Here is a 24,073-nt window from a genome sequence, read left to right on the forward strand (position 1 = left end):
CTGGCAGCCTGATCTCGCTTGTAGAAGGTATGGCGGCATGCAATAAGGGACAGCTGGGGCGAGAAGTGATTCTGCAGGAGGCCCACGATATCCTTATAACTGGTATCACTTAATTCTGCTGGTGCCATAAGATTCTGGGCGATTTCAAAAGTGGCAGAGCCACAGATGCTGAGCAAGGTGGCCCGCTTTAGGGCGGCATCTTTAACTGCATTGGCCTCCAGGAAGAACTCAAGATGTTCTGCGTAAGTGTCCCATAGCTCTGGGGATGCTGGATCGAATTCCTCAATGTGACCTTGGGTGGTCATGGCTCAACAGACATATGGAAGCCAGTCTTCTTTCTTTGTCTGGGGCGACAATTTCCCAGTGGTGAATCAGCTCTAAGTGGATCAGCTCTTGGTTCTAGCATTGTTCAGCATGGAGGAATAGGATCCCACCTTCGTCGCCAGTGTTATATAGTGGGTCCATGAGAATAAAGGAAGGCATAGTGATAACAGCTCAATACGTTTGAGCTCAGACTTACATACATAACATAAGGGGTTAGGATTGCACCCTAAGTTCCATAGAGCCATCATGACTAAGCTTGTGATATGCCTAACTCTTATGAATTTGTCTAATCTACTTTAGAATTTGACTAAGGTCATCTAAATCAGTGGCCACCACCATATCTTGTGTTAGAAACAACAATCACATACTTTCATACAATAACCACGAATCTTCTATATTATGTTTGCTTGACCTAAACCTACTGCTCATCAAGTACTTCAGATTACCCCAGGTTCTAATACTATGCGAGGAGAAAATATTCTCTCTATCCACTTTCTCCATATTCCATAATCCTAGAACTCTCTCTTTTCTCTGTCCTTTGAAACACAGTTCCACTGAACTGTTCATAGTCTCTCACCATCCAGTTTATCAGGTCTCACAAGTCACCTTGGGCATAAAGAAAAAACTGTGGTATTGACAGATTAGACAATTAGAATGACAGATTAGACAAATTGAGGTGGTAACATGAGATGTGTTTGTCTAATACAGGGGTGTCCAAAGTTTTTGGCAGGAGGGCCACAGCGTCTCTCTGACACTGTGTTGGGGGCCAGGGGAAAAAAAGAATTAATTTACATTTAAAATTTGAATAAATTTACATACGTTTGCATAAATCAATATATTAAAGATGAACTTATATGAATGAATTAAGGTCTTGCAATAGCCCAAGGCCTATAAAAGGCCTTGCCCAAAGCAAGGCTGGCCTTTCCTTTGCTGCTGCTACTGCATCACAGATGTGAAACAACAAGCTGTGGAGGGAGCCCTCATCCCACAGCTCATGCGAGAGGTCAAACAGTCGCCCTCATGCTCAGAGCAGCTGCTTCAGGCCAGTGTGGGCTCCAACAAATCTCTGGAGGGCCAGAGATTCATTGGAAACTGGGGGCTCCCTGAGGGCTGCATTGAGAGGACTCGAGGGCTGCAAGTGGCCCCAGGGCCGGGGTTTGGGCACCCCTGGTCTAATACATTGTGATAAGCCTTAGAAGATCACATAAGTAGTCAGCTTCATGGCTGTTAAACAGGCAAAAGTGTAGCAGCTGTGATATGGTAAGAGCCAGAAGGCACCACAGAAGTGGCAGGAAACAACAGCGAAGATGCAATTCAAACAACAGCAACAACAAAATTGTTTTATTACTAACCAGATCAATCTGCTCAGAGGCCCAAAGTGGCCCAATTCAACTCAACACTGACAACATGCTGTTATCTCTCTCTCTCTCTCTCTCTCTCTCTCACACACACACACACACACACACACACACACACACACACACACAGTCCTGAAAGGAAAATTAAGAAACCTCCATGTGGGCAGCAGTCTCTCTGAGGCCGACTATAACAGGTATTTGTTTTGACCTTGACCAGGTAAACCTTGGCCCCGGTGGCAAGCTCTGGCCCAGAGCCCTCCAGGAACTGCTGCCACCCTGCCCATTGCTTGCTCACTTCATGCAGTGTGAAGATTCTTTTTGCAGTACCCAACAGAAACAAGAAAATAACTCACATAATTATTATGTTGATACTAAGGTTGAAAATACTAAGGTTGAAAATACTAAGGTTGAAATACTTAGTACTAAGTATTGAAAATACTAAGGTTGAAAATAACCCCATTGTCAACCCATCAAACCAAGTCTAACATTATTGTAGAGGCATGGGAAAATGCCACAGGCAAATGGCAACTAGACTACTTCTGTAAAGACTAACTAATTACGAATACTAAAGGACACATTCTACTGAGCAAGGCCTAAGTTATTCCAATATTCTTTTTTTAATATGCAGAAATAAAGAGAAGCAGAATGACATAACACTCTCAGCAAAAAAAAACAGAACTGAGTCAGATGTAACGTTTTTCTTCTGTGAAGGAACACAATTGAAAAGAGTCATATCAACACACAAATCCAGATGAATTTTGCAGCAAAGAAGGAAACTAGCTTAACACTCACAGCTCGTTTCCCCCAGATTAATGTCAATTTTGTATTGGGACTAAGACTTTTTCCATATGACTAGTCTCCCAAAGAAGAAAATGTTACAGAAAAATGTCAGCATGTGGAATAAATGTGATGCAGCATAAATAGCACTGAGATGCTTAGGCTGCAATCCTATCCATTCTTATCTGACAGTAAGCCCCACTGGCTATAATCAACTTACATCTGAGTAGACATGCATAGAATTGGGCTCTTACCAAGTTATTTGCCAGCCCTAACATTCAGCAGTGGCATAGCTAAAGGGGGTGCAAAGCACTAAGTTTTGCAGGGCGAGCAAGCAGGTATTTTCTGCAACCCTCCCCTGCAGAGCCATTCTCCCTTTCTGAGTACACATGGCTCTGCTTTACTCCCAGTGCCTGGAATGGTTCCAAAGGGAAGAGGCCACTTGCACATCATGCTCAGGCACCCTGCACCCCCTCTAGCTACAGCACTGACACTTGGTATGTCTTTGAGTTGGCCCATATGTAGAACTGTGTGTTTATTACTGGCAAAGAGTATGGGAATAGTTCTTTGTTCTTGTTACTTTTACTCTCCTCCCCACCAAGGCAATGAAATGCACATGCATACCATTCCGGACAAAACAGTAACTGTTTTGAAGCAAAAATGCATAGCTACAAACAGTCAGCACTGGGCCTGAGATTTAATACCTCAAAGACGTGCCCTGCGTCAGATAAAGAACATAAGATGCACATCACTAGAGGGTTTCAAAGGTGAAAGAAATCCACTTGTTCCTCCTTCAAGTACAATGTGTCCCTCTCTTCCAATTATCAGAGGCTCAACCAACCTGCAAGAGCACTACAGTAAGTCATCCAGCATGTTTGAAGAGAACTTTCATAGACAAACAGCCAGTCATAAACATCCTTTTCCCCATGATAAAAACTCCATGCACTCAAAGCTTCTCATCTCAAGGAAAGTGCTCCTGAACAACTAGACTAGAACCAAGGAAGTTTATCCTACAGTTAAAAAAAAAACAAAAAAAAACAGTTAGCCTGAAAAAGTGCTGCTGAATTGATGTTGTAAATACTGTAGCCTCAAAATAATGTGCATCTCCAAATATATTTTGAGCATTTCATTTTCATTGCTATTTTCTGTACCCTCTACTGCCCAAAAATAACCATTTCAATCTAGGTCAATAGAAACTGCACATGGCATAAATGTGACGTAGCATAAATAGTACTATTTGCCAATTTGTTTGCAAGCCCTACTACTGAATATGTCTTTTTATATAGTTGCAGCATGCAGAGCGGACTTGTTTTCCTGCAAGGTTTATTATAATTTTAATATTTCTCTCCTGGGTGGATACAGAATTTAAACCCACACTGCCTTGCACATATTTATTCTGAACCTAGTCAGGCATTCTTTTGCTCCATCACACTGGCTGGAACACTTCACAGTCTGCTTGGACCTTATCTGCAAATACATGCCCTGTCTTTTAGTCTGGACCAGACTAACCACCTCTCACTAATAACTGACTGTAGTCATTAATATGACCCCACCAAGAGTCCCTTCATTTTGAAAATGCCAGTTTAGCTGCTTGATCATGAACTAATTCTGCCTATCTTAAGGATGTTGTGAATATATGAAGCTGCCCTACACAGAATAATGGCCCTTCTTGCCCAGCATGGTCTATTCTGACCAGCAGTAGATTGAGATGTCTCTCTCTCCAGCTACCCAAGATCCTTTTAAATGGAGTTGCAGTGGACAGCATATCAAATATGTGCTCAGCCACTGAACTATAACCCCCAAAGTAGCTCCAATCATTTTCTACATTATGTAGTTATCAAAAAATGCAACCTTAGAAATCTTAATATTCAAAATAAGAATATATTGTACATTGCATAGTATCTTCTCTCTCTTCTGGGATTCCTATATAAGAGGGGGAGAATGAAACCAGCCATTAAGGAATTATTGTTAATTCCTCTGGGTTTTGGCTGCTTGGCAGGTAAATAAATTAATTATTAGGATACCCTGAACCTTATTTATCTAAGTTCAGTACGTGGGAGAAGTGTAACTGGTTACTTGTATTTGCCCACAATTTTTGCTGCTAGAAATAAATAGAAGAGGATTTATTGTGCATGTATGCTGGATGGTTTTTTGCCAAGAGGTGTTGGAAGACTATTCTTGGGCCTATTGGTAGCACAATGTAAAATTTTATCACATATAGATATCAGATCCCAGAAGGTCTGTGCCGTTAGGAATTCCCATCAATTCTTCTTTGGCCTGATTATGGGGTACTAAACCAGATGTTCCTTTCTGAGAGCAGCTGCATCACTGGGAATAACTGGGCTGAGATCTGAAACGGACAGATATGCTTGTTGACACTCAAAGAAATACGTAGTAAAGCAAGGCAGCCCTTCTTCCCCAAGTCTTCACCAAGTCTTCTTCACCTTTAGTTTAACAATTTTATGAGAAATTTCATCCCAATCGTAACCTACCCTGGAACAGGCAGGTTGAGTGGCTTCAAGAGGAGGGTGACTCAAACATTGGCCATTTATGCAGGAATCAATGAGCCCTGAGGGTGCAACCTTGCATGGTATTACAGTATTGGCAACCTTCAGTCTCGAAAGACTATGGTATCGCGCTCTGAAAGGTGGTTCTGGCACAGCATCTAGTGTGGCTGAAAAGGCCAATCCGGGAGCGACAATCCCTTCCACACCGGGAGCAAGTGCAGTCTGTCCCTGGTCTGTCTCCCTGGCTATGGGCCTTCCTTCTTTGCCTCTTAGCCTCAGACTGTTGGCAAAGTGTCTCTTCAAACTGGGAAAGGCCATGCTGCACAGCCTGCCTCCAAGCGGGCTGCTCAGAGGCCAGGGTTTCCCACTTGTTGAGGTTAATCCCTAAGGCCTTCAGATCCCTCTTGCAGATGTCCTTGTATCGCAGCTGTGGTCTACCTGTAGGGCACTTTCCTTGCACGAGTTCTCCATAGAGGAGATCCTTTGGGATCCGGCCATCATCCATTCTCACGACATGACCAAGCCAACGCAGGCGTCTCTGTTTCAGCAGTGAATACATGCTAGGGATTCCAGCACGTTCCAGTACAAGAACAAAGGTGACAGGGGTGACTGCAACAACTACCACGGCATCTCTCTCCTTAGCGTTGTAGGAAAGCTGTTTGCCCGAGTTGTACTAAAGAGGCTCCAGGTAACCTTGCATGGAAGAGGCAGGAAAAGAGAACATAGATATATTCTCCTTGGTCTGAACCAGGATGAGGAAATAAAAGGGGAGGGGGAAATAAAGGGGAAATAAAGGGAGGAGGGAGGATGTTCAGGATGGAGGATGAGATTGCAAGGAACTGGAGACTCCAAGTAGAGTCTGGACTAGGTATACAGGTATTCTACTTGCACAGCAGTGGCAATGTCCACTGAACAAGGTGTTAGCCCTTATGAAGGCAAATACAGCACTGTATTTTGAGTGTGCAGAAAATACGCCAGTGACAGTTGTATACGTGGTGCTACCCCATGGTGAGCTGCTTTGGCTGCAGTCCACTGCTAATCCTTGGACAGAGGGAACAATGACCTCTGGTTTGGAAATGTATCTTAGAGTCAGAGCCCAGGATTCAGTCCTGGGCTAAGCAAGAACTTCCTCATCAATTTGGGTAACAAAGGTTGGTGACAGACTGCAGCATGGAGTGACTTATGACATTTGCTACAACAAACCCCCAATGAGAAGGGGAGATAAACTGGGCTGTCAAGCAGCTAGATTGGTAGATACTTCAGGGTATCATGCCAGAAACTCTGAGACACACTGCTTGCAACTCTCATTCCCAAACTTGCTGTTCCACATTTTCAAAAAGATATTAGGATTAAACTTTTGATATACAGACACGAGCTACCAGTTGGCTGCCAGTGTTATCATTTGTCCCTTAATAGAACACAAGTAGATGACTCATGGACTTTTATTATGTTTTTGCCATAGCTGAATCAATCTTGAAGAGTTCTTGTAAAAGGACATTTGACAAGGCTCATGTAGAGATGAATTGGAAACTTAAGTTGCATCTTGACATCAGCAGTGAGTAAAACAATGTCTTTTTTATGAGAAAAATCAAATTATTATATTATATTATAATGCGGTTGTACAAATTGATGGTAAGGCCACACCTGCAGTATTGCGTCCAGTTCTGGTCACCACATCTCAAAAAGGATATAGTGGAAATGGAAGAAGTGCTGAAGAGAGCAACCAAAATGATTACTGGACTGGGGCACCTCCCTTATGACGAAAGGCTACAGCATTTAGGGCCCTTCAGTCTAGAAAAGAGGAGCCTGTGGGAGGACATGATTGAGATGTACAAAATTTTGCAGGGGATGGATAGAGGGATGCTCTTTTCTCTCTCATACAACACCAGAACCAGGGAACATCCACTAATATTAAGTGTTGGGAGAGTTAGGACAGACAAAAGAAAATATTTCTATACCCAGTGTGTAATTAGTCTGTGGAACTCCTTGCCACAGGATGTGGTGATGACATCTCGCCTAGATGCCTTTAAGAGGGGATTGGACTATTTCTAGAGGAAAAGTCCATCACGAGTTACAAGTCATGATTGGTATGTGCAAGCGCCTGATTTTAGAAGTAGGCTACTTCAGAATGACAGGCGCAGAGGAGGGAACCAGGATGCAGGTTGTTTCTTGTTATCTTGTGTGCTTCCTGAAGCATTTGGTGGGCCACTGTGAGATACAGGAAGCTGGACCTTTGGCCTGATCCAGCAGGGCTCTTTTTATGTTCAGATATAAAATGCTACCCAAACAGCTGGATTTGTCTTTTTTTAACAAAAGAGTTGGTTACACCAAAGAAAGGTAATGACGCAGATAAAAAGAAAAAGGAATTCTGACTATTTTGTTAAGTGGAACATAAGAACAGCCCCACTGGAGTATTTGCGCTCTTTGTGAGTTTCATGAGAAGGAAAAAATAAGGTTTTTCACAATTTGGTAAGAAGAATGAAGGCTGCAAAGGAAGACTGTGGGTCCATCCTACTCATTTTTCCAGTGCTGGTGCAGTTGTGCCAATGAGGTGTGCGCTGCCTACTGTAGTGGAGGGGTAGTCACTGGTGGCTTCTCAAGGTATGGGAACATGTGATCCCTTAACAAGGAGCAGCATTGTGGCTACACTGAAGCTGGAATGTTGGATAGGATTTTAAACATAAGCCCTTTATGTTTAATAGTTTTAGAGTAAGTTGTGATGGGGGAGCCTTTCACCCCTTCATGATTAGTTGCACCTTCACACCCCACTGCCATACAACTGTTAATCATTTAGACTAGTCATTCTAATGAGAGAGGAAAAATTGGTATATTCCAGGGGTAGCCCGATTTGCTGAAACATAAGAACCGAGAACATAAGAACCAACATAAGAACGTTGGGGGAAGAATACCAGGCAAATCTCTAACAAAAACCCTTGACTTCCGACAGGCGGACTTCCCTCAAATGAGGAGGCTGGTTAGAAGGAGGTTGAAAGGGAAGGTAAAAAGAGTCCAATCTCTCCAGAGTGCATGGAGGCTGCTTAAAACAACAGTAATAGAGGCCCAGCAGAGGTGTATACCGCAAAGAAAGAAGGGTTCCACTAAATCCAGGAGGGTGCCCGCATGGCTAACCAGCCAAGTTAGAGAGGCTGTGAAGGGCAAGGAAGCTTCCTTCCGTAAATGGAAGTCTTGCCCTAATGAGGAGAATAAAAAGGAACATAAACTGTGGCAAAAGAAATGTAAGAAGGTGATACGGGAGGCCAAGCGAGACTATGAGGAACGCATGACCAGCAACATTAAGGGGAATAATAAAAGCTTCTTCAAATATGTTAGAAGCAGGAAACCCGCCAGAGAAGCGGTTGGCCCTCTGGATGGTGAGGGAGGGAAAGGGGAGATAAAAGGAGACTTAGAGATGGCAGAGAAATTAAATGAGTTCTTTGCATCTGTCTTCACGGCAGAAGACCTCGGGCAGATACTGCTGCCCGAACGGCCCCTCATGACCGAGGAGTTAAGTCAAATAGAGGTTAAAAGAGAAGATGTTTCAGACCTCATTGATAAATTAAAGATCAATAAGTCACCGGGCCCTGATGGCATCCACCCAAGAGTTATTAAGGAATTGAAGAATGAAGTTGCAGATCTCTTGACTAAGGTATGCAACTTGTCCCTCAAAACGGCCATGGTGCCAGAAGATTGGAGGATAGCAAATGTCACTCCTATTTTTAAAAAGGGAAAGAGGGGGGACCCGGGAAACTATAGGCCGGTCAGCCTAACATCCATACCGGGTAAGATGGTGGAATGCCTCATCAAAGATAGGATCTCAAAACACATAGACGAACAGGCCTTGCTGAGGGAGAGTCAGCATGGCTTCTGTAAGGGTAAGTCTTGCCTCACAAACCTTATAGAATTCTTTGAAAAGGTCAACAGGCATGTGGATGCGGAAGAACCCGTGGACATTATATATCTGGACTTTCAGAAGGCGTTTGACACGGTCCCTCACCAAAGGCTACTGAAAAAACTCCACAGTCAGGGAATTAGAGGACAGGTCCTCTCATGGATTGAGAACTGGTTGGAGGCCAGGAAGCAGAGAGTGGGTGTCAATGGGCAATTTTCACAATGGAAAGAGGTGAAAAGCGGTGTGCCCCAAGGATCTGTCCTGGGACCGGTGCTTTTCAACCTCTTCATAAATGACCTGGAGACAGGGTTGAGCAGTGAAGTGGCTAAGTTTGCAGATGACACCAAACTTTTCTGAGTGGTAAAGACCAGAAGTGATTGTGAGGAGCTCCAGAAGGATCTCTCCAGACTGGCAGAATGGGCAGCAAAATGGCAGATGCGCTTCAATGTCAGTAAGTGTCAAGTCATGCACATTGGGGCAAAAAATCAAAACTTTAGATATAGGCTGATGGGTTCTGAGCTGTCTGTGACAGATCAGGAGAGAGATCTTGGGGTGGTGGTGGACAGGTCGATGAAAGTGTCGACCCAATGTGCGGCGGCAGTGAAGAAGGCCAATTCTATGCTTGGGATCATTAGGAAGGGTATTGAGAACAAAACGGCTAGTATTATAATGCCGTTGTACAAATCGATGGTAAGGCCACACCTGGAGTATTGTGTCCAGTTCTGGTCGCCGCATCTCAAAAAAGACATAGTGGAACTGGAGAAGGAGCAAAAGAGAGCGACTAAGATGATTACGGGGCTGGGGCACCTTCCTTATGAGGAAAGGCTACGGCGTTTGGGCCTCTTCAGCCTAGAAAAGAGACGCCTGAGGGGGGACATGATTGAGACATACAAAATTATGCAGGGGATGGACAGAGTGGATAGGGAGATGCTCTTTACACTCTCACATAATACCAGAACCAGGGGACATCCACTAAAATTGAGTGTTGGGCGAGTTAGGACAGACAAAAGAAAATATTTCTTTACTCAGCATGTGGTCGGTCTGTGGAACTCCTTGCCACAGGATGTGGTGCTGGCGTCTAGCCAAGACGCCTTTAAAAGGGGATTGGACAAGTTTCTGGAGGAAAACTCCATTATGGGGTACAAGCCATGATGTGTATGCGCAACCTCCTGATTTTAGAAATGGGTTATGTCAGAATGCCAGATGCAAGGGAGGGCACCAGGATGAGGTCTCTTGTTATCTGGTGTGCTCCCTGGGGCATTTGGTGGGCCGCTGTGAGATACAGGAAGCTAGACTAGATGGGCCTATGGCCTGATCCAGTGGGGCTGTTATGTTCTTATGTAACCACATACAACAAACTTCAGAGAGCTGCAAGAGAGATGCTGGAGAGCCACATCATTTAAGCAGTATTTAAATTCTTAATATATTTACTCACCATGAACATTAAACTTCGGTTTTAATCCAATGGACTCTCAGTTTATTCCTGCTAATTATAAAGTTTGAAATTTTTTAATTTATCTTTTATATTAATTGTGATGCAAAAAGAAGCTTGGCCAACATATTTCTGAGAGCTGTGCATTATATGTCAAAGAGCGGCATGATTTGGCCAACCCTGGTATATATTTTTTTTAAAAAGGAATAGGGTTCCACATTGTAGTCTGTGATAATAGCAGGTCCCTGGATCTAAAATAGTGTTTTCCAAATTGTGGGTCGAGACCCACCAGTGGGTCACAAGCCAATTTTAAGTGGGTCATGAAAACCTTTTTAAACATTTAAAAAAAACAACTTTACAAGCACCCTTGCCCCAATTTGCAGAAAAAAATCATTAGCTGGAATGCTAACCTGTGGTATGAAGTAGTCATCATACCCCTCCAAATAAAAATGTCACATTTTCTGATTTTCTGTAGTAATTGGCATGCCACAGATCACATGTGAACTCAGTTTCAGCCTTTTGTCTGGACTGGAAGTCCCTAACTGCACATTTTGCTCTCCAGTTCAGCCTTCTGGGTAGCCGGAAGTGAATGTAAAGGTTTCGGGAACGGTCCTTGAACTCAATTTTAAGGAAGGGTCTAGCAAATGTCTACACATATGTACTATGTGTAAGGTCTCTAGCAGCCTTGGGAGCAAAGGACCCTGATTATTATTAATTATTGTTATTAATAAAATATTCTTTCTAGATCTCTCTCTTTTTTGCTCATGGGTCGCAATAGATTGCCATTTAAAAAAGTGAGTCCTAGTGCTAAAATGTTTGGGAAGCACTGATCTAAAAGGTTGAAGACTACAGCTCTAAGACATTTAAAGTGCAATTCTATACATATCTACTAAGTAGTAGGCCTACTGAGTTCAATAGGACTTACTCCCAGGCAAACGACTGCATAGGATTACAGACTTACATGTCTATATTCCAGTGTACTACCACATTTTTAGTCACTAGTTGGAGACATATTTGAGGATAGGAAGGATGCATCTGCGGTTGTGACCCCTGCTAACTGGTTAAGAGGCACTTTTTCAAGTGGGTGCTCCTCTTTTATTTAGCAGGGGGAGAGTAACTGGCCCACCTCACCCCAGCAGTGTCTTTTCTAGTGGCTGTCTGCTGGTGTTGCATCTTTTTAGATTGTGAGCCCTTTTGGGACAGGGAGCCATTAGATATTTGATTTTCTCTGTAAACCGCTTTGTAAACTTTTTGTTGAAAAGCGGTATATAAATACTGTTGTTGTTGTTGTTGTGATGGTGGAGCCAAGATGGGCTGGCACATGGCCAAGAAGGGAAATGCAGGGCTGTCCTTTGAGACCTTAAGCCACAAGTACTGCCGGTGCTGTTCTTTTGTTTGATTTTTTTTTTTTTTGCATTAGGGAGATCTGGTATTCAGGTTTCCAATCTGAGAAGAAGTGACTGACTGGAAAGAACGTTTCTATAGCCATATGCAGCAAAAATCTAAAACTGGCCCTTTTGAGAGGTATTCTTAGCCACCTCACTAATTCCTACCAGCACTCCCACTCATCCTACATTTCACAGGGTGGCCTCGTGTCTCCCTCTTAACTGCAAGGAAGTTGTCCTTATTGCAGACTGTACTAGGAGGTCTCATCTTGTCCCAGCTGCCTGCTGCTCATTTTTGAGAAGTTTGTTTGGCCCATCACAATTCACGCACTGAAAAATGTTTCCAGTGTGCCAAAATTCCCCATACATGTATATAGTTCTCTGAGGAAACACGTTTTCCAGCATGACAGAGAAAGGTAAGTGTAAAATATACTTGACAGGGTCTTATCGGTAAAATATGACTGCTCAGAAGCCAGGGGATAAACAGTTTCCAACATTAAACATTCCACACCCAGAAGTCTTTGTGCGTACTAACATGGGAAAAAATTGTAGATCACCACATATTTTACTGACATTCCATCTATTACTAGGATGCACAATATAAGAACAAACAAATGCAATAAAAACAGCAATTTTTATACACAGCAGCAATATGCAGCCCCCTAAGACAGCCCAGAGGAGAAACTAATTACCTATCTCCCCAAAGCTCTCTGAAATAGCAACCTTAGCCTGCTAGCTAAATGGCATTAAAAGAGAAATTAATGATAATCACACATACATTTTGCTGCACACTTACTCCAGAGCTGCAGTAGACTACTCCCCAGCACATGGACATACAGTGCTCATCAATGTTGTCCAACTGATGCGCACAAAATCGCCTTATGTGAAGATCTGGGGTGGTGCTTGCATGCTTCCTATATTTACGGTAAGTACTTTTCCTGTAGGAAATGTGTCACATCTGAAGCGGTTCTTTAGACAGAACCAAAGGGAGATGAAAACAATAGGTTTGTAACTTGGGAGAACGGCAGAGTTTACTGTAGTGAGTTGGCAAAGGTTTGTTCTTGGCCCAGTGGAACAAACTGCAAATAAATAGATGTCTTTGAGTCACTCATTGTGGGTGTAATAATGGAATTTGGTCTGAAGGAAGACGCCAATGGAAGAAAGTCTGGTAAATTGGGTGAGGGAGGGTGTTTCCTGTGCAGGGATGTTATGGTAAAATGTCACCAGAATGATTGTTCAGACATAGCTTGGATAGTCGTGCTCATTTTAGACTAGAGATGTCACATTTAAGGTGACTAAATATTGCTCTCCCCCAACATAAAGGCTAAATTCTCTCTCTCTCTCTCACACACACAGAGGTATTCAAAGAAGTTCCAAATGAAAATCCCAGAAAACATCAGACTGAGATTCCCTTATGAGCTATACTCTCTAAGAACATAAGAGCCCCACTGGATCAGGCCAGAGGCCCATCTAGTCCAGCTTTCTGTATCTCACAGTGGCTCACCAAACACTCTCCAACACCCACCCACAGGCATTTAACATAAAACAGCCCATTAGGAAACCTTAATCTCAAGTTTTCTGGAATTTTCATTTGAAACATCTACCTACCATTGGTCCATCTCAGCATGGACATGGACCAGCAGCAGTCTCAGACAAGGGTCTGTAGAGATGCCAGGGATTGAACCTATGGCCTTCTGAACATAAAGCATGTGCTCTAGTGCTGTGCAACAGCTCTCTTCTACATGTAACAAAAAAGAGTCAAGAAAATAATGTCTTATAAATGAGAAAAGAGAGTGCTTTGGAGCAGTCTGCAATATACACACAATGTATATGAAAGTGGCAGGGCTGGTTCAAGGCAACATTCACTTAGGTGCCTCCACTACATCTTGTTGCATTGGGGTACATCTCTTCTTCAAAGTTTTCATAATTGCAGCTGCTTTCCAATGCTTCACAAATGAATGGATAAGGCCCAAATCCTAACCAACTTTCCAGCACCGACAGCTGTGCCATGTTTGTTCCCTTACATCAGAGCTTCATAGCCTTTACCTTTGTGCTGGAAAGTTGGTTAGGATTGCACCCTAAGAGTGGCTATAGTTGGGACCTGTGTCTCTAGGAATTGAGACACTCCTGTCCTTTGCCTCTAAGATCTGGGGAGGGCACATATGCCTCTAAGCAGGGCATAGGAGAGGAGGGTAAAGGGGGGTAATTTGTACCTGGGCCTAGGGTCTAAAGGGGGGCCCTGGAGCCAAAGGGGGGGGCCCCAGAAATTTCCTGGGATCTTATGTTTTCCTATCTACGCAGACATGTTGACTGCACGGGATGCTGGAGACACTACTGATGCCGCATGGGTTGGTAGACCTAGGCTCCAAAGGCTTTTCCAGCTACCATCCCCCTACCCAGTTTCACCCCTCCCTCTTTGCAAAAGGGCCCAAAAGAAACTTTGTACCCCCTGATAAAATTCCTCTGAGGCCCTGCCTCTCAGTTCTTTGGAGGGCACATATGTGCTCCAGTCTCCAAGAGTTTTTGGAGTAGCTGCGTACTTGGAATTTTACAACCCATGCAGCATCCTGGACTACTTTGGGTGGACTACTTTGGGTGGTGCCAGGCCTGCCTGGAGTTAATAAATTCTGTGATTGCCTGAAGATACAACACAGCAGATACTTAAAAACTGAAGTTTGGGCAGTTCTTGTTCCTGCTTGCTACAGACATAGTCCAAGTGGAAAGAAGAATCACAAGGTAGTCTCATGCCTTTATTAATGATTCATTTAATGCCTTGGCTATCGATGTTGAAACGTTCTTGTAAGCAGTTCAAATAGAGTTTCTTCAAAGAACTCCTGAATACAGCCACTATTTTTTGCAGTGATCTTGTATTTGGCTGTCATTTAGATTATGTGTATAGCACACAAATACACAGTGCTTTCTAAACTGTTCAGAAAGAAGGGCACTTACAATTTCAATGTTTGAAGAAAAACCAGAAACACCACACAGTCTAGATTTGCTGCTGACCTCTGGTCATAACTAGTTGTTAAAATACAGTAAGAGGCAAGGCTCACCTGAAAGGAACGCCGTCTGAGTTCAGGGAGTTGTGAGATTTCACTGCCTGTGAAGCAGCACACAGCCTTCAAGTTCTGCCCTTCATGATCGAAGCTCTTGGCTGACTAACCTCCTCCCGGCACTGAGCAAAGCTGTGAGGCTGAGGAGGAGGGGCAGCAGTCCATGCTACAAAGCTGCTGTTCTTGTCATTTCCATTATTGAAGATATAATGGCAGCCCTGAAGGCTGATCAGGGCTGAAGGACCACCGTCCTGGATTTCATAGCAACCAAGCAGATGTTTTTGCCAAGTCCACAAAAGCAGAACATGAAGTTAACCTCCTCCTCCTTTTGCCACCACCACAGTAACTACTACCGTTTCTGAACTTTCATGGATCATGGCCATTGAGAGCCCTATCCTCCAAGCATTTGTCTAATTGCCTTTCAAGTTTACTTAAGCTAATGGTTGTCTCACCACATCTTGTGGTAGCAAATTCCAAAAGCTAATTATGTCTTGTGTGAAGTATTTTCTTTTTGTCTGTCTGGAATCTCGTTCCAATCAATGGAGAGATCCTAAGCTTCACTGTTACAGGAGAGGGAGAAATGTTTCTTTCTATCCTCATTTTTGACACAATGCATAATCTTATACATCTCCTATGGTGCTCTTGTGGTTCCTGGGACCCCAAGACACCAATCTAGCTGGTCGTTCTTCCACTGCAGTCTGTACTGGAATCACAGAAGATATTGTGAGGAGATAGGATGTGGTGTCTGCAGTGGCCCTTTGCTCTGGTGAATTTGGGGGACATAAGGTTAAGGCCTGGGCTTTCAGCAGAGGGTGTGCTGAACAGCTGCAGTAACTAGAGGCAGCTAGGTCATAACAGGGATAAAAGCAGCACCTGGAGCAGGGAGAGTTTGTGGATTGTAGTTGGAGAGAGTGGAGGTGGGAGAAGAGACTTGCTGGTTTATTGGACTGACTTTCTGGCACACTAACTCATGGACTGGTGGACAAAAACTGGCACACTGACTGGAGGATGGACAATGGACTGGTGCACTGACTGACGGACTAATCAGACAGACTGCTGAGTGGTGGAGGGCTGAGATGGTGCTGCTGCACCTGAAAGGACTGCTGCTTGGAGAACTGGGAGGAGGGACCCTGCAGACTTAAGGCAAGCCACCTACTAGTCACCTTCCTGCTGGTGTTGGGGTTCAGCAATAGGTGTATGTGCTGCTTGAGCTAGCTGTGCTTGAGCCAGGGGAGGGGCTAATTAGCTTGAAGTGGGCATAAGTTCTCTAGGCCTAAACAGGAATTTGGCAAAACACCATCAATCCATAAACTTGCCAAGGCCTCACTCTTGAGGGATTATAGACACACCCTTCCAGTCATCTGGCACCCCACCAGAATTTAGGGCAGGGCTGAGGTACAGACACTAGCTCCTCCAGCATAACTGGGTTTAGTTACCAAGGACGCTTCGGTAGCAACCTGTCCCTCGAATAGTTCAGGAATGTGGTTCAGCAGTGATATAATTCAATAGCTCCAACTTCCCACACTTGAATGGCTGGTAGGCGCTTGCTCTTATATTCCCTGTGGAGCTGCTTAGGCTCCTTCCCTTTCATGTGGCCATTTGGGAGGATATTTCAAACCAAAGTGCCCTTCTTGCATATTGTTTTTAAACTTAAAATAGTTTCAAAGGGAAATCTATAGCTTGAATTCTCACCAACTTCACACAAACAGAAAAGGGAACAGTTTTTAAATGCTGCTCCATTGTGTCATCCTTTTCTACACTAAAAAGCCTCAAACATTTTAGCTTTTCCTTAAAGGGAAAGTCTTCCTACCCCTCAATTATCCTGGTACCTTGAACAACTATCTTCATGACTTTAGATGGACTAACTAGCATTCTTGGCTTTCAGAAAGCAGGATGTGTGTTACAGCAACACCATCTGGGGTGCAAATACTGTGAGCTATTAAATCTGTAATTAACTCATTCCATAAACACCATGTTTTTTCCCCTCATCTGGGCTGAAATAATAGGTAGGAAATTTAACATTTGGAATAACTATGATTTTCTCTAGGCTGTAGAAACTTTATAAGATGAAATAGGCTCATACTACAAACTGTTAGTTGATAAGATGCCACAAAACCCTGTTTCGAACTAGTTAAGAGGACCTTCATATTCTGATAAGAGTACAGTTTTGGCATCATAGCAAGAGCATTTCAAATGATATGAGTACGGTATCTGCCATTTCAACTTGGAGCCCATATGGAGGTTACATATGGCGACTGGCCTGGACGCCTTTAAAAGGGGATTGGACAAGTTTCTGGAGGAAAAATCCATTACGGGGTACAAGCCATGATGTGTATGCGCAATCTCCTGATTTTAAAAATGGGTTATGTCAGAATGCCAGATGCAAGGGAGGGCACCAGGATGCAGGTCTCTTGTTATCTGGTGTGCTCCCTGGGACATTTGGTGGGCCGCTGTGAGATACAGGAAGCTGGACTAGATGGGCCTATGGCCTGATCCAGTGGAGCTGTCCTTATGTTCTTACAAGGTACCCACCAGGCATGCACAGTCAACCTATTGTAGTGGTGCTATTTGCTGTATAAGTGCTGTGTGGTTGAGTCTTATTTCTCCAGCCTTCTGATGGTAAACACATGGCCAGAAATGTATTTTGAAAGGTTTTATTATAAACCATCTTGCTCTGTTCATAATGCAATTGATACACACTATGATACACTAGTCACGGCTGGTGTGCAATCATTACAAATTGTGTTTCTTTCACTATAGTAAATCAATCAGGAAAAGTTCTACAGTTCTATTAGAATGTAGTCTGTTACAAAGAAAGTATCTTCACAAGTAAAGTAGAAACACACACACATACACAAAAGCAGCCACTGAAACTCTTGAAATGTAAAAGACTTCATTGGAACATAAATATGGTTTAATAAAAAGTATTTCTTTCATGTGCATATAAATTCATTTTGGTTTCTACACAGATCAAGCTGACAGAGTTGGAAGCTAAGACTGAAATTTTCAACTACTTAAATGCAACAAGCCTGAATGGGACAAACTAGTTTGAGGAACATCGGAGCTATGAATGCCATTGAAAGGCATTGAAAGGATCTGCTGCATATCATTTAAGAGTAGGAGGCAAAAACACATGGCCCACAGATACCCAGCAATCTCACATAGTGATTTAAAATTTCAAAAACGCAGTAGTACATACATCAGAGAACATAGAGTCTCACAAAAGGGTGCATCAGTTCCTGTGTTTTGCATAAAACATTAAAGCACAAACGGCAGCACCTCTACTGCACCACACTGCAGATACAGCAGAAGCTGGGACATTAAACAGTCCCCTAATGTGTTATAAAGCTCACAAGGGGGAGAGCTGGAGACAGAACCTCCAAAATCTATGATCCTGCTTTTAAGCAGCACACATTTTAACCAGACCTACAAGAAAGCAGAGGCTTAGAGAATCTTTTAAAGTGTCACATTCTTTTTGCCAACAGGGAGGCATCTGCTATGCCGAGTAATATTTTCCAAAAAGGATTGAGCTCAGTAGCCAGATATGCACACCCACACACACACATATATATGCAACCTTTCAATAAAGAATGACAGGGCTGGAGGGACAGAGAAGGAGGAGAAGTGGTGGGCATTCTGTGTTTTGGGAGCTCACCTACAGCAGGTCTGGCAATTAAGTCAAAGGGCTAGAAAGAAGAGAATCTGTTCTAGCTGTTCATGTGATCCTTCTAGGGAAGAGAGCAGCTATGTCTGGCAATTCAATATTTTGCTCCAGGCTCACTAATGCAGTTTGCTGTGTCACAATGTGAGTGACTAGAAGACCGTTAAGACAACAAGTGAGCATTGTCTTTATTATCTGGCTCTGTCTTTAGAAAAATCCCCTCTCCCAAAGTCCCCTAATTTTCAGTAGTAAAGCACATATTCTACACCTCTCAAAGAACGAATGAAAGAGGAAGGAAAGCATCACACACAGCCATATTCATACCAAACAGTCTGTTGATCACCATTGGGATCTGATGATGATGGGGGGTTCTTGGCACTAACCCCTCTGTTTGCTTCCTCAGTGCCCCCAGCCAGAGTTTTATTTTCTGGGGAACGGCTCTGACATTTGGTAATGGAAGAGTCCCCTTGGCCCAGCACTTGGGCACTGCTTCCATCAGTGTTGCTGGAGACAACTTTGACAGGAGTTACAGTGGCCACTTCTCCAGACCATGTGGTTTGCTTGGATTTGATTTTAGAAGTAGCATGTTGCAGAGAAGAACCGTGCTGCTCCAGATCAGCTTTTGCTTGCTCCTGCATCCGAGATTCCAAATCAGTAGGAGGGGTGGGGGAGTAAGATGGAGGAGGGAACAAGAGTGACCTCTCATCTTTCGGCGGAGCTAGAGAGAGACGTCGCACATCAAGCTGTCGGCAGCGAGAATCAACACCCTTTATAGAACCCACCACCTTTGCAGACTGCGGCCTCTCTCTTAGGCAGACCTGAGAGGTGGCAGTTACAGGGAGCTGTGGAGTCAGGCTTTCCAAGTCCTTACCCATGTTGACATCAGCAGCAGTCTGTTTTGGAAGACTGTCATAGCGTCGGTATGTTTCTGGACCAGTGGCTCGGAGGAGATCTGCTGAAGCCAGGCTGAAGGCACGGTTCAATGATGAACTCTGCCTGCTCAGGGTGTTACAGTGTTGAGGCTGAGCCATTTGCCTTGATCCCCTGCTGGGTTGATTTGGAGGTGCATGAGTCAGCCTGTAGGAGTTGGCCACAAGCTCGGATTCAGTTGGTCTAAGGTTTGGTTTGACACAATGCCCTGGTTTAGTTGGCCTTCCATCTTCATTAGAGCCTGGCATCTTTACAGTGGGAGTGACATAGCTGGTAGGCATCTTGGCTGTCTCTTTCCTAGTTGCCTGGGAAAGCTGATTTCCAATGGATGGAGGCTCATTTGCTTTTCTGAAATAGTCATTTAGCAAGTCATCTCTGCTAGATGCATCCTGAGGGAAAACAGGGGGAAAAGAAGCTAACAAAATCATCATCTGAATGAGGGTTCACACAAATTTACTTCTCAAAGTTGTCATAAAATAAATCCTTGCATCAGATAGCTTACTTATGAAACACAAAAGGAAAATACAGTTTGGTCTCATTAATCGCAAGGGTTCCACTCCCAGAACTCATGTAGATGGCAAAAAAACAAACTAAAGCAAATCAATTTAAAGAACAAAGTCCCTTCACTCCTTCACTGTGATTTAAAAACAGCTTTGGTGACCTTTTGAAATGCACAGAGCGGCAATCAGTCTCTCTCCAGGTGCTTAGGCTTCACTAGGAGGCAGCAATCCCTCCCTTCAGCAGGAGCCACAGTGAGGAGGAAAGAATGGAAGTGACAATCACTGCCATTTAGCCTTTGTTCGTGAGCTCAGGGGGAAGGGAGGGGCTTGCCTTGAGCCTGTAGAGAGAATGATTGATGGATTGTCAGCCTGCTGCCCTCTCTAATGTTAAGGAGGCTGTTGTTAAACGACTGTTTTCCTTTAATTTAAAGGGCCTTTCCCTTTCTCCAGGGATCAGCACATTCCTTCTCATCTGCAGGGGTCATTCGCACAGAGTCAAATCCATGTATATAAAATCTGTGTATAACAAGGTTGGACCTGTAGTTTCAATGGGCTGTCACACCTATCCATCTACAGGTAAATTTATTCAAGAGTAGCCAGTGATGTGCTCTTTTCTTCTCACAGGTGTGAGAAGGCAATCAGGCACCTTCTTGAGCAGCAGTCTCCGAAGTAGAGATTGCTGCGCACTGGGAAAGGTTTCCCCAGCATGAACAGCGCTTACCCCTCTGCCACAGGGCCTCAGGTCACGGCGCCGCTCTCAGCTGAACTGAGCCCCAGTTTGCCACTTCCATGGTCTGTTGCCCCAGGAGCCATTACACCTGGATTTCTGGGCAAATGCAGCAAGCTGGAGTGCAGTTCAGGGGAGAGCAGCGCCAAAACCATGAGGTTGGTCTGTGGAACTCCTTGCCACAGGATGTGGTGATGGCATCTGGCCTAGATGCCTTTAAAAGGGGATTGGACAAATTTCTGGAGGAAAAATCCATTACAGTTACAAGCCATGATGTGTATATGCAACCTCCTGATTTTAGAAATGGGCTATGTCAGATGCAAGGGAGGGCACCAGGATGTAGGTCTCTTGTAATCTGGTGTGCTCCCTGGGGCATTTGGTGGGCTGCTGTGAGATACAGGAAGCTGGACTAGATGGCCTACCGCCTGATCCAGTGGGGCTGTTCTTATGTTCTCCACCATGGAACGGTAAGTGCCATTCATGCAGGGGAGGAGTTATGCAGGGCATCAGGATCGGCCTGTGGGCCAGAGTTTGGAGAGCCCTGCTCTTGAGGAACAGTCACTTCATATATTTAATCCTAGTTTTAAGGACACATGGGCATATGCCCCCCTCCCCAACATGGCCTTGGACAGAGTAGTTCTCTTGCAGAACGAGCAAGAAGGGTACTAGTTACAGTTTTAGCGTGCCCCAAGTAAAATCCAGGCCCAAACAGTATCTATGGGCAGTCATATTTCTGTGGACACCAATGAAGCAATACATGATTTGGCAGGTGTGTCCAAGCACTGCCTGCAACATGGCAAGAGATACTCAGGCATTCCTTACAGATTGCAACATCTTATCTGACTAATAAATTCACTTGTTTTAAAATGTTTTGACAATAACACTGGAAAAATGTAAAGCTTAAATATTAGTTTCAGAGAGTTACATGCTAAAAGTAATGAGACTGATATCTGGCCTACTGATGCAAGCCACTTCCAAGTACTCCTGAGGAGATCATGGGAGGCACAAGTATAAACTAAATTAACCCAATTTACATTAGCACAATAATAAAGTTTAATGTTTCAGGTCAATTCCAAATTGCTAATGGAATTTGGGCAAGTTGGGGAGTAGTACTTTGGCTCCATATGGGCATGATTGATCAATCACTTGTTGAAGACTTCTTCGCTAGAAAAATAAACATCAGCAATTATTCAGTCTAACTGCCCAACTCAGAAGTCAACCTGCTCACTTTTTGCACTATTTCTTGCAAACAACTAGTGAACCCCCATCCTTGACACTATTCAGCAGGGATTGTGCAGCAATAGTGAAGGTTCATGCAACTATGAGCTTGCTTTGTCACCCCAAGGAATTTAATTGACCTATTGTAAGAGCTACTTTACTAATTATACTATCCACATAATATTAACCAGCCTGAATTCTATCACTAGATCTAACCACATTATAAAAACAAATGAAATGCAGAACCACTCTTTTTAGCCAATCTACACGAGTGTCCAATAGTCAAATCAAAGCCATAGAATGCAGTTTTGTGCTCTCTCGATGACAATCTTACCAACATCCATTACCATATGCAGAGAAGCTCCTTTCATGGTTAAATTTACTTACATTCAGTGGAGACAACCTGTTGCTTTCCTCCAGGAATTCTTCCAGAGTTACCATCTCACTGCCGGGAGAGGCAGATCGGTGCCTAATACACTGAGCTTGGGCACGGTTATTTTTCTGAGGTATATCATATAAAAACAAGTCATTCCTTGTAAGGGGGGTACTATGTTTAGTGTTTGAACCTCCAGCAGGTGATATGGGACAAAAAGGGCTGTCTCTAGATGAGCCTGGTGTGTCTTTACTCAGCATCATGTCTTCACTGCTGAAGCTCTCTGATCTGTCACGATTACGGTCCCAAGAACCTGTGCACGGAGATTCAAAAAGGGACTGGCTTATTTTTCTTATACTCAAGTAACTGTTAGTATTATTACCAAACTGTCCTTGTCTAAAGGACAAAGATTGTATTAAATCAATGGTTGAACACATTAATCATTAAGCTGCCGTGAAGAATATTGATGAAGGGTGGGATATAATAAATAAATAAAAACACAAAGCAGTAAAATGGATTAAATTTGCCCCATGGGATTGAGATTTTAAGAATCTCTCTTAAGGATATTCATTAGCTGTATTAGAGTTCTGGGTACAGTATTTTAGAGAATACACCCCACTTGTGAAAATTACCTTTCAAATTTAGAGGAGAGCTGTTGGTGGATGCATTTTCACTGTTCTCTAAACTATTTGGCCTGGACTCTTGAGAGGGAAAAAAGAGGGAAAAGACAGCAAAACATTAGCTAGCTTAAAGGGAGTCCTATCCATGGCAATAATGACACTAAAAAGGCAACATTTCACTAAAGAACAATCACACTGGAAAACCAAATACTTTTTTGTGATGCTCCAAAAAAAGTATTTTTTGTAGAAACTGAAAAAAAAATCTCAATTTCTTTCCACTGATATTGGCTTGAAACCAAGAATAATGACAGAGCTCTCTCTGAAGAATGAAACTGTTCTGCTTTCTCCTTTCCACTGCAACCCCCTGCATCCCTTCTCCCCAAACTGCTCTTGAGTGGTGGGAGACCCTCTGGAATGCTGTTCCATACTCAATCAAACAAATAGGGGAAAGCAGCTATCAACTTACTGTACTGTTTGTTTGAAAGCTCTACTTCAGGAAAATGTTCACTCAGGTCCCCATCTGAATTATATCCTGGACAGAAGAAGATAAGCTGTTAGGAGGTAATGTTGACACAGAGGAATAAAACCAATAGATCTGTTTAGTTAATTTTGTTAACTGTAGAAATGGTGTAGTAGGCCAATACAGAGAAACTTGAAGGTGTGTGGCATAAATCCCCACCTGTTTTAAAAGGAGCCATGCAGCCTGGTGTGACCTGGCAGGCCTGATCAAGATCCAGCTCAAATATTCACTCTGGTCATGCGATTCAAGGACCACACACACCAGTAGGATTAGAATTGAAGTACTGGGCAGGGCAAGCTGCATAAACCCCTACAAGGGGCCCTTCCCTATACATTCTTCTCAAACAATTTCTCTCCTGCTACACAGCACCAATTACGTGCAAGGGCTGAATGCATCAGATGCTAAGTGCCCCCCCCCCAGATGTGCATGATCTGCGGTGTCTAGGATTCATTAGAGTTTACTCTCCCATGCATGTTTTCATAGGGCCAACTGTGGAACATGTCAAGTACTTCTGAACAGATGTGCACCAGATGTGCACCATCTACTGGGTCTAGGGCTCATAAGAGTTCACTCGCCCATGCATGTTTTTATAGGACCAACTGTGGAACATGTCAAACGCTTTTGAACAACTTGTCATTAAAGTGTACCATTTAGCCCTTGCACATCTGGGATCAGAAAGGACTTCTGCCAAGCTGAGAGCCAAATTACACATTGCATTTTCTATTTATTTGCTCTTTTTTTCCTCCCCTATGCATGATCTACCCAACTATCATACACAAGTGAGTTAAGAACTAATGTG

The 24,073-nt window shown here is 43.6% G+C and overlaps 1 protein-coding gene across 1 annotated transcript in view; it reads right to left on the reverse strand.

The window, feature by feature from the left end:
- Positions 1-17,935: 17,935 nt before the first annotated feature.
- The window catches only part of CCDC88C (coiled-coil domain containing 88C), a 127,779-nt gene continuing 121,641 nt past the window's right edge, over positions 17,936-24,073 (reverse strand). The window contains exons 27-30 of the mRNA XM_066612161.1: positions 23,221-23,286; positions 22,767-22,835; positions 22,149-22,447; positions 17,936-19,705 (exon numbers count right to left, since the gene is read on the reverse strand). Coding sequence (XP_066468258.1) covers positions 18,689-19,705; positions 22,149-22,447; positions 22,767-22,835; positions 23,221-23,286 — 1,451 coding nt within the window. The 3' untranslated portion in view covers positions 17,936-18,688. The remainder of the gene's footprint in view (positions 19,706-22,148; positions 22,448-22,766; positions 22,836-23,220; positions 23,287-24,073) is intronic.

Source organism: Tiliqua scincoides, chromosome 1 (assembly GCF_035046505.1).
Source record: "Tiliqua scincoides isolate rTilSci1 chromosome 1, rTilSci1.hap2, whole genome shotgun sequence".
In the NCBI taxonomy this organism is placed as follows: domain Eukaryota; kingdom Metazoa; phylum Chordata; class Lepidosauria; order Squamata; family Scincidae; genus Tiliqua; species Tiliqua scincoides.